Below are 11,899 nucleotides of genomic sequence, written 5' to 3' on the forward strand. Positions count from 1 at the left end.
AGAAAGTTAATTCTACTCATTTGAAAAGAGTTTTAAACTTAGTGTTGAAGGTAATGAGTTAATTAAAAACTTCATTCCTTCAAGTTCACAGTACTCGTATAGATAAGTTTTTTAACTCAAATGGTTTGTAGCAATCGGTTTCCTCAAACAGTTTGAGTTGCTTTAACTTATCGTGTTTAACAGTACTCAGTTGGTTTAAATTCTCTTCATTTATTAGTTTTATTTCGTTTACTCAAATGGATTAAGTTCACAGTACTCATTAGGGTTAGTTTTTGAACTTAAATGGATTGTTGCAATCGGTTTCCTCAAACAGTTTGAGTTATCTTAACTTTTTGGGTTTTACAATGTAGTTAATGAAAGTGCAAAGGCAATATGGTGGCTCAGTGGTTGGTGGTTCATTGGCTGTGGCGAACTCTGATGAATAAGGAACCAAGCCGAAGGAAAATGGATAAATGGATAATAACAGTACTTTTACTTGACTACATTTTAGAACTGTATCGTACTGCACAATTTCATTATTCATTATAATATACTGCATTATCTTCCTTACTGCTCTATTTTTCAACCTGCAGTCCATACTTGATGTTTATTTGTTCTTGTCTACGGTGATTGACTAAGTATTTTGCATCCCATTTGATTCCAAACTGACTTCTGGTCAAATGTTTGTTGTAAAAATCTTCTCTGCTAGCCTTAGCACACAATACTTATAATATAGACCATTTCAATGTGGTCATGTCAATGACCCACGAACATTTCCTGCTTCTTATCATACTATTCCATAACAAGAGGCAATTCAATAATAGCTTCATGTTAAAACAGCTATAATAACATTATCAATATGTGGACCATTTTGGATTTTTGGAAGATATGGAAATTAAAAATGTAAAACAGGAAATACGTTGGGACCATTGTTTTTGTTTGCACCCCTTAAAATGGTCTATTAAAATCACTTAATGCTCCTAAGATGAACAAACATACCTTTAGGTTGTCCTACCAGGCTCATACTTGTTCACCTGGTGGCGCTGTCCAAACTCAACACGTCCACACCCTCTACAACAAAAACCACATCATTGTTATGATTGTAAAACACATGGAAAAAACGGATTCAAAACAGATAACAGGCTGGAACATGCTTAGGAGACTTTAACATGTCTAACATTGCATAATTCCTCTACTTGGAGGATTTTATTAACATATATTACATTTATAGGTAAAATAAAAATTGTACTAGCTTTGTCTCTCAGTCTGGGAAGTGAATGAAGGGCTCTCCTCAAACAAATGTGTGTAAAACGATTTCTTTCTTCTTCTTTCCATTTACCAATCCCCCAAAATAAGTGTCGTTCAACAGCTGGACTCATGAGTCCTCTCAGTTTTGCTCAAGTCAGCGATAGTTTTCCTCACAAAAAGCAAGAGTTACGTGTCATTCCCTACTGCACAGGTGTCAAACTCAGTTCCAAAAGGGCCGCAGCTCTGCACAGTTTAGTTCCAACCCTAATTAAGCACACCTGATCAAACTAATTGAGTCCTTCAGGCTTGTTTGAAACCTACAGGTAAGTGTGTTGGAGCAGAGTTGGAACTAAACTGTGCAGGGCTTCGGCCCTCTAGGGATTGAGTTTGACACCCCTGCCCTACTGTATCTGCAGCGCTTCAGGGGTAAGATTTACCTTCAGATTAAGAAGGGAAAAGTACAACAAGGGATTTTTTTTCAGGTTTGTCAACTTAACAGTTAAAGTGACTCGTGTTGAGCAACATGTGAACAAGTGCCTCAGGTGTCAGTGCCCACATGTACACGTTTGGCACACAAACACGCTCTCCCTCCCTGTGGGAACAGCAGCCCGAGCACAGGCACACTGCCAGCTGGCTCCGCGACGCGCTTTTGAGGCTGAGGATGTTTTGTTTTTTTGGTCTGGAGTCTGGACTGTTTCTTTCAGCAGTCTCGAGGGAAGATCCAGGCACTGAACGCCAAGCCAAACAGGCCTGACAAAGGCTCTTAGAGCAGCTCTGGTCTGCACTGACATCTAGTGGACACTGATGGATCACACAGTAGCAAATCATTCATTCATTCATTATCTTTTCGGCTTAGTCCCTTTATATGTCCATTGTCGCCACAGCGAAATGAACTGCCAACTTATCTTGCATATGTTTTACACAGCGGATGCCCTTCCATCACTGGGAAACACTATACACTCTCATTCAAACACATATACAGTAAGAACAATTTAGTTCAAACCAATTCACCTATAAGGCATGTCTTTGGACTGTGGGGGAACACAGGGGGAACATGCAAACTCCACACAACAGAGGCTCAAACCAGCAACCTTCTTGCTGTGCGGCGACAGCGCTACCCCCCACGCAACCCAATAGCAAATCAGTTTAACCAAAAAAAAAAATTCTGTCATCTCGTTTATTCACCCTCAACTTATTCCAAAGCAGTTTAAGTTTTTTTTTTTTCAAGGTTTGGTACTAGTTTGCAACATTCTTCAAAATATCTTCTTTTGCGTTCAACAGTCGGTCCCTTTAACTGTGTTTCAGGTGTTGCTTTCTATTCTTTGAGTGAATCAGATTTATGATTGTTATGGAGATGAAGTGCGTATGTAATATTAACCTGTCACTATTTAAAGACTGCACAGAATAATTTTTTCTTATGTCCAAGTAATTTGAGGAGAAAAAATATATTAAAAAGAATTGTATTTATATTAGATATTTTCCTTTGTCGCATGTCATTCAAGTTATTATAATACGTATATATCTTAAAAAGGTCTTATTTTCCATTTTTAATTTCAGGGTTTCTGCAGGTTTCAGTCAGATTTAAGAAACTTTTAAGATTATTCTTAATGAACTTTTAGACTTATACAGGGCGAAACACACAAAAAAATGTATTTACTTATTTATCTATCTGACATAGACATCACTATTAAACTGGACAACAAAATGCATTTGTATAAGTGTTTTAGCAGACTAGCTAATTCTCAACACCTGACCATGGGAGGCTTGACAAAAGGAAAATAAAATAGATACATATACACAACATTATAATTCTTTACATAAAATTAGCAAAGGCAGCATGATCAAACAAACTAATAGTAGACTACTTGTGCTTTAAACACTTTTTAAGAATATTACTAAAATATTTATATTACTTTTTAATTTTAGGCTTACAGGTAAATCATTCCACAATTTGGTTCCTTTAAAAGAAAACAACAGATTGACCAAAAGGGATCTTACACTTTGTCACTAGACAGTCAACATTAGCATTTGGTCGTGTGACTCTGAGAGGTTTGATGCCTACTGATTAGATCTGAAAACAGCCTTGGAACATGATTATTTAAACAATTAAAAAACAATTTAAGATTAAATTAAATTTAATGAAACTATCAAAACTAAAAAGGTTATGTTTCATAAAACATCACATTGATGCATAGGCTTTAAGTCCATAATTTTAATTGCTTGATTATATAGAGTTAATAGACTTTAATGTGGTTAAAGAGGCTTGTGACCATGATGTAATGCAATATGACAAGTGAGGGCTGTACGATTTGGGGAAAATATCTAATTGCGTTTTTTTTTTTTGACAGATATTGCAATTTGATTTCTGATTCAACTCAAGCTTCAAGATGATTTTAATTTAATTCAAGCTTCAGCTCAATAATCTGTAAGCCGTGGCAACAATTCTGCGACTATGAATAAACCTGAATTGCGACACCAAAAAAAGTGCAAAACAACTTGCATTCTAAACATTCTATAAATTGTCCTTTTTCTAATTCAGGACCTTGCTCAACATTCATTCATTCAATTATTCATTTTCTTGTCGGCTTAGTCCCTTATTAATCCAGGGTCACCACAGCGGAATGAACCGCCAACTTATCCAGCAAGTTTTTACGCAGCGGATGCCCTTCCAGCCGCAACCCATCTCTGGGAAACTTGCTCAACATGTGACGCTTTATATTTGTTTATTTTGGAGTTGTGCATGTACATAAATAAAGTTTTTGTTAAAACCTGTATTATTTATAGTGGTAATCTATCATCTTGACTATGTCTACATGCCTCAATGCATTGAGTTGCTGCCATGTGATAGGCTGATTACAGATTTGCGTTAAAGAGGAGTTGGTCATATACCTAATACCCATACCTAATAAAGAGGCCGGTGGCTCTTTAAAAATACTTAATTTGCTAAAAAATAAAAAATAAATGGCTCATAAATGAAAAAAGTTTCCTGACCCCTGGTCAAGCAAGTTTAATTTTCTGAAGCATAGTGGACTAGTTTTGAAGCACTTCACCTCAGCTGTTATTCGTTAGTTTTGTAACCTTTTGCAATTAGCTAAACGCAACGTTTCATATTGCCCTAGTGTGCATATATAATTTTGCAGTTTGATATGTTAGTAATCTTGTAATAGACTTGGCTTGACCTTCTTACATATATTTTTAACATGACTATCAAATTTAAAATCCATGTCTAGAGTTATGCGCTTTCCTGTTTGTTTGTTTAATTGCAGGCTTTCTGCATAGTTTAGTTTGCACAATTCTGATTGGGCAGAATGAAAGTGCGCTCACTCAATATACATATTTCATATTGCAGCCTCTTGCGATTAGCTAATCACAAAGTTTCAAATCGAGATTGCGATTCGATTCCGATTAATCACACATCCCTATTGGACACAGGAACATTAATACCAGTTTAAAACTATTTAAGACATACAACACGATATTTGAGTGAATTTAAGACTTTTTAAGGCCTACATTTTTTATCTTTTTTTTTTTTTTTTTTTTTTTTTTTTAGACATTTTAAGACTTTTTTAGACCCTGTGGACACCCTGTATTTACTAATAAAGCAGATTTTTCTTGCAACATGTCAAAGAAAAATACTGTCTCAAGTTTTCACAGAAAAGTAGGCTACAATTAGTCAAAACAACAAAAGCTATAATTTTCTATTGCGATTGAAAATCTGGGTTATTCCACCAAACACTGATTGCTTAACTCTTCTGCAGTTAAAACGTTGATAGCGAGTTATTGTTTGAAAATATTAGCAAATATAAACAACATGGCACATTTGTTATGTGAGTGGTTTTTGCTAAAGTTTCTAAATGACAACATTTTAATTACACATTTGTAAGTAATGCAATTAGTGGTTTACAGAGTAAATTTTTTTAAAAGATGAATTTTGTTACACAAATATATATTATAAATTGTGTTATATTATATTATATTGTATTATATTATATTATATTATATTATATTATATTATATTATATTATATTATATTATATTATATTTCTAGTCAATTACATCAATCTCTAAGAAAATATTGTATTTTAGATTTATTACATAATTATAATTACACAATTTATTACAGTGAGCACAAATTACATTTAAATTAACATTATTTAAATTGGCACGTTACAATAAAAACACATTTTGACAAAAATTCTTAGTTACACTTTAAAACACAATGTAAATGTAACAAAAACAATCAATAAATATTACAGTAGTATCTCTTTAATAATTAGTAGAGCTTTTATTAATAGTGTTAATCAGTATTTATTTTAGATGTTCTGTTTTAATAATGTACAATGTTGCTGTGAGTTTAGCCTTTATTTCCTTTTTTTAATTGTATACATTATAATACAATATAATATACAATAACACATTATTTTAGTTTTTTGTTAACTGCCATAAAAGTGTAAAACACACACAATATATATTACATTCTTCTCACTATTTGAATAATAACTTCCTGTTTATTTTTTGAACGGTGTATGCGGTGACTGATGTGACTTATCAGTGGTGTATCTGCTCTGACGCTTCTGATTGGCGTTCTGGGAGTTTGCGCTTTTGTTATCGAGCGCACGCGTGAAAGACGCAAACAATAGAGGCACGCGAGCTGCCGCTTCAGGACGCGCTCAAGCGGGCTCATCAAACCGAGTCACACCGCCGAGATTTTGCGCTCCACAGCACACATTATACCGCATTACTTTACATCACATGCCATTTAAACTCAATCTGCTGCACTTCTCACCACTGCATGCCAGATTGTGCTCGAGATGCATTACCTTTCCACTGTTTGCGTGCACTGTTTGATTCATTATAAGACAACTTTCTTAAATAGAACTTAGTAAAATCATAGCATTATAACTGCCATTGAACAGCATTGTGTCATACATTCTCAATTAAGTGTGTGTACTGGTTTTGGTAGTTTATGAGGTCACATTTGTATTATGACATGGGTATGACTTAGGTATTACAATGTTGAGGTGGTTTATGAGGACATGACTTGTGTCATCCGTCAAAATACTTAACAGGGTCTTTTCACATTCAAAATCTGCCACAGGTTTCTTGTAAGGCTTGAGATTAAGGGTAGAGTTATGGTAAGGTAAAAATAGTTTTTACAGCATAAGATACGAACATTATGCCTATGATGTAGGGCTGCATGATATTGGAAAAATTTTACATTGTCAAGTATATAGTCACATTTATAAGCCCCCCTGAATTATTAGACCCCGTGTTTATTTTTTTTCTTCCTAATTTCTGTTTAAAGGAGAGAAGATTTTTTTCAACACATTTCTAAACATAATAATTTTAATAACTCAATTCTAATAACTGATTTATTTTATCTTTGCCATGATGACATTAAATAATATTTTACTAGATATATTTCAAGACACTTCTATACAGCTTAAAGTTACATTTAAAGGCTTAACTAGGTTAATTTCGTTAACTAGGCAGGTTAGGGTAATTAGGCAATTTATTGTATAACGATGGTTTGTTCTGTAGACAGTCGGGAAAAAAATTATTTTGTCCTTAAAATGGTGTTTAAAAAATTAAAAACAGTTTTTACTCTAGCTGAAATAAAACAAATAAGACTTTCTCTAGAGAAAAAAAACATTATCAGACATACTGTGAAAACTTCCTTGCTCTGATAAACATGATTTGGGAAATATTTAAAAAAGAAAAAAAAAATCAAAAGGGGGCTAATAATTCTGACTTTAACTGTGTATGTAATATATATATATATATATATATATATATATATATATATATATATATATATATATATATATATATATATATATATATATATATATATATATCCAAAGGTTTGGACACACCTTCCAATTCAAAAAAAATTAAAAACCGCTTGTATTCTAGCCAAAATAAAATAAATAAGACTTTTCCCAGAAGAAAAAAATATTATTAGACATACTGTGAAAATTTCCTTGCCCCATAAAACATAATTTGGGAAATATTTAAAAAGACCTAAAAAAAATCAAAGGGGGGCTAATAATTCTGACTTAAACTGTTTATATATATAATTGAAAGGGGGGGGCTAATAATTCTGAATGCAACAGCATAAATATAGAGATAAGGCTGGTGTCCTGCAGAGTTTAGCGCCCTCAACACACCTGCCTGGAGCTTGATTAGCTGGTTCAGGTGTTTTTCATTAAAACTAAAGCTAAAATCTGCAGGTCAGGTCCAGGACCAAGTTTGGATACCCCTGCTTTAGAGTGAATGGGATGATTTTATAGGCGAGTGAAATATAAATGTACTTAATGTATTTTTATGTAATTTATTATATACATATAAAAAAACAGAATACAGTCATTAATGAACACAATGGAACAAATATTCAAGTGAAACAAACAGTGATTTATGAATTTCTGCAGAGAGTCAGTATTTAGTTACAGAAATTTAAAAAACAAGTGTAACATTTTAACAAAACAATTTAGTCTTAATTGTATAAATTGTTCAATAAAAATCTTTATTAAACTTCTTTATGCACTATTAAAATGCCCTACTATGGAGAATCACCATAAACCACAAAACCAACATGTGTTTGTGTGTGTGTGTGTGTGTGTGTGTGTGTGTGTGTGTGTGTGTGTGTGTGTGTGTGTGTGTGTGTGTGCTACATTTAATAAAATAGCAGATGATTTAATCCCAACCAACTTACAAATGACCATAAAAGTCATCAAAACAAAAAAAATAGAATAGAAAAATATATAATAAATAAAAATAATAATAATATATATGGGAATCTGATAATTCCTTTGATCAGTCTAATGCAGTTAACCATTTATGTATTATACATAATATAACCAGAATCATTTTATTTTCATCAAAAAGAACAGAATATAAAATAGATAAGAAATAAAAATTGTTAATTTAGACCTGTATTTTTATTTAACAAAAAATTAATAGCAATGTAAGAAATTTAAAATGACTTATAAGAGCAATTCCAGCGTTATGGATGTGACATTTGCAGTAAAAGTCAAAACATAAATTCACAAAGAAAGTAACATTACACTGAAGCAACTACTTATATTTCCCAAAACAAATGACCACAGAGTTATGAGATCAGAAAAATATCAATCTATAAACATGCTTTATACTTTAAATGAGGAAAATAAACATGCGGTATGGATGTGACAAAAAAGTTTGCGAGTTTGCAGTATACAATTCTATGAATTAAACTGCACAGCCCAAAAGAAACAAAGCTAATCAAAAGGAAAAGAGTCGGTTCTTTCTTGAACAAACATTACTGATTTTATTTTATTTGACTTTTTGCATTTATAAGGGAAAAGCTTCATTATGGATGTGACATCTCTCCGTTTTGAATGTGACAGATGTGAAATTGGCACTTGTGTGACTTTGGTAAACCACATTTAATAGTTTAAAAATACTGACAGAGACATTTTTATGTATTTCTAAATTACTGTAAAATACAAGCCTACACACAAAAAATTTTTTTTAAAAATGGTTTCTCTATTTTGGTGAAATGTTTTTTTTCATGGCAAGGTTGACATTAGCATGCAATTGCTCCTATATTATATAATAATTATCTGTATACTATATTATATTTAAAAAGTAAAACAGAAAACAGATTAGAAAGTGTTTTAAATAATGATTTTGTCAATATAAAAACACAAAACAACAAATATATTAAAAATTAAGATTGATTAAGAAATCATTTTTTATATAAAAAGAGAACAGAAATAATTATTAACTTAAGTTATCAGATCACATTTTTAACCAGAAGAAGTAGTAAATAGAATCTAAGTTGTTAGCAGTGTAAGAAGTGTTTACAAAACATATTACATAGACTAAATTTATAAATATAACGTGACTTAACATGGAAAACCCCAGCCATTAAGAAATGCATTTAAAACTAGTAAAACTGACTGAGTTTTAGTCTGAACAAAACACACGATAACATCTTCAGTGCTCACTTTCATATAGAAAGTTGGCGTGTACTGCCTGTATTTCGAAAACACAACGTCGTTGCCCTCTAAAATGACATTTTGTTGTTCTCGTCGTAACTCGGAATCCAATAAAATGAATTTCAGCACTGAAGTGGCTAATCTCAACGTGCTAGCAGGAAAGCGTGAAGTGCTTTATTATGAGTCGTAAACAAATTGACAGCTGCTGGCGTTAAAAACAAGGCGACTGTATTTACATGTTTCACCAGAATCAGTGTCAGTTATGAATATTCAACTTACTTAAATAACGATGATGTCAAGCTGCGAGGGGATTGAATGTTGCTGGATAAATCTGTCAGTATATCCGGGCGGAACCATTAAATTCGCTGAAGGTTTATTGCCAACATTTGACGATGTGACACGCGTTCCCTTTAAATATTTGTAAACTTTATATTTGTATAATTAGTAAAGATGGAAAGAACTGTCAAAGTGGCCCAATTATGCGAGCTAAAGTAAAAAAATTAAACGGGACAGTAATAGTTGCGCCAGAATAATCGAGAAATTACAAATTAGTGGCTTAGAAAGAATAACGGGATTCGGGCGACATCTATTGACGAGTCAAGTGAACATCAGCTGTTATAAACCACGAGGACAGTAATCAACCTAAGAAAGTAACACATTTTAATATTATTTTTAAAAAATGTACATGTGGGTCTTGAATTTCTAACAATAAATCTAAATTTGTCAAATTTGTTCTCCGTGTATTGGCGTGGGTTTTTCCGGGTGCTCCGGTTTCCCCCACAAGTCCAAGACATGCGCTATATGTCAACTGAACAAGCTAAATTGGCCGTGTGTATGTGTGTCAATGAGAGTGTATGGATGTCTTCCAGTACTGGGTTGCAGCAGGAAGGGCATACGTTGTGAAAACATATGCTGGATAAGTTGGCGGTTCATTCCGCTGTGGTGACCCCTGATGAATAAAGAGACTAAGCCAGAGGAAAATGAATGAATAAATGTTGCTCATTTTCTTTCAATGTGGGCTAAAAGTCTTTAAAAAAACACTATGAAACTACTATTAAATTACAGATGTGCAGAAGTCAATTAAAATCTTGTGTTATACAACAATGATAATAGTAACAGGGCGAGGCAGTGATGTGCAGTAGGTAGTGCTGTCGCCTCAGAGCAAGAAGGTCGCTGGGTCGCTGGTTCGAACCTCGGCTCAGTTGGCGTTTTTGTGTGAAGTTTGCATGTTCTCCCTGCCTTCGTGTGGGTTTCCTCCGGGTGCTCCGGTTTCCCCCACAGTCCAAAGACATGTGGTACAGGTGAATTGGGTAGGCTAAATTGCCCATAGTGTATGAGTGTGTGTGTACTGTATGTTTCCCAGAGATGGGTTGCAGCTGGAAGGGCATCCGCTGCGTTAAAAACTTGCTGGATAAGTTGGCGGTTCATTCCGCTGTGGTGACCCCGGATTAATAAAGGGACTAAGCCGACAAGAAAATGAATAAATGAATGATAATGGTAACAATAATAACACATTTATTATTAAATAATTATGTAATCATTATCCAATAGAACATTTATAAAAGTCTTAACCATCATAAAATAGGAAGTACAACAACAACGATTATTATTATTATTATTAGATTATTTAAGAAAATGTTTATTTATATTTAGATACAAAATATATGGGAAATTATTCCTAAAATTGACATTTTCTTATAAAAAATGTGACAGGATCTTAATTAAGCTTGTCGTCCTCAAAAAAAATCACACAAAAACAAGCATAAACCATGCAATGATAGAATGCATTGTTGATCACTGTCAGCTTCATCTCCGTCAAATGGTGTTACTTAGCCTTTATTGTCACTAAATGACGATAATAATATACCAAAACAAGAAACATGGGGACAGTTGTACATTTATTTGTATTATATATTTGTAGATTTTATTATTTTTTTTATAAGACCCACCCCTCTCTGACAAAGGTCCAGAATTTGTCCCATACATGTGTTAATTTGACTGTTATGCCATCATAAATAGTGAAAATCACTCATTGAAAACTCTTAAAAATAAAATAAAATTTAAATACAATTGTTGTAATCAATTAATTTTCAAATGTACTTTTTTTTACAAGAGAGACTAGAAAAACTGTGAAGCTCTACATTATTGTTATTATTGATAATAATAATAATAATTATTGTTATTATTATTATTATTCAAATGGACAAATTCTGACTGAGGAAAGTTGAATGTGCAGGCCATTATGATATTTATTATAGGCTTTGTTTTTAATTTAAAACAGATTATTTTTTTTCTTCTCTTTTTCTAAGATATAATATATGATTAAAAAAATGTCAAATATGTATTTTAAATACAAAATAGTTTTTATTTTTAAATGTATTTGACGTGGTTTATGAAAATGGCTTCATATTTTGTATCAGAATACTTTGTCTTGTATTTTTGTATTTTGAAAATTCAATTCTTGGAGAATCGATGGAAATGACACATTACATAGAAAGAAAGTAACAGACAAATATCAGGGGTAAATTCGGGGACAGGTCAAAATCAGACAGGAAAATAAGACAAACAACATAAGCAAGTCCTACAGTGGCGATACCTACAGAAATAAATTGGCTGTTTCAAATGCCAGTAGCTATTCTGCAGGTGCACTTCATAGTTAATTACAAACCTTCATGTAGTATATTAGTATG

At 32.7% G+C, this 11,899-nt stretch overlaps 1 protein-coding gene across 5 annotated transcripts in view; it reads right to left on the reverse strand.

Moving 5' to 3' along the window:
- The window catches only part of exd3 (exonuclease 3'-5' domain containing 3), a 104,777-nt gene extending 95,210 nt beyond the window's left edge, over positions 1–9,567 (reverse strand). For all 5 annotated transcript variants that reach the window (XR_012386155.1, XR_012386153.1, XR_012386154.1 and 2 more), the window contains exons 1-2: positions 9,489–9,567; positions 979–1,050 (exon numbers count right to left, since the gene is read on the reverse strand). Coding sequence is in view for 1 of the 5 variants with exons in the window: in XM_003199307.7 (XP_003199355.3) it covers positions 979–1,003 (25 nt within the window). In the remaining 4 variants the exon portion in view is untranslated. The remainder of the gene's footprint in view (positions 1–978; positions 1,051–9,488) is intronic.
- Positions 9,568–11,899: the final 2,332 nt, after the last annotated feature.

Source organism: Danio rerio, chromosome 10 (genome assembly GCF_049306965.1).
Source record: "Danio rerio strain Tuebingen ecotype United States chromosome 10, GRCz12tu, whole genome shotgun sequence".
Classification (NCBI taxonomy): domain Eukaryota; kingdom Metazoa; phylum Chordata; class Actinopteri; order Cypriniformes; family Danionidae; genus Danio; species Danio rerio.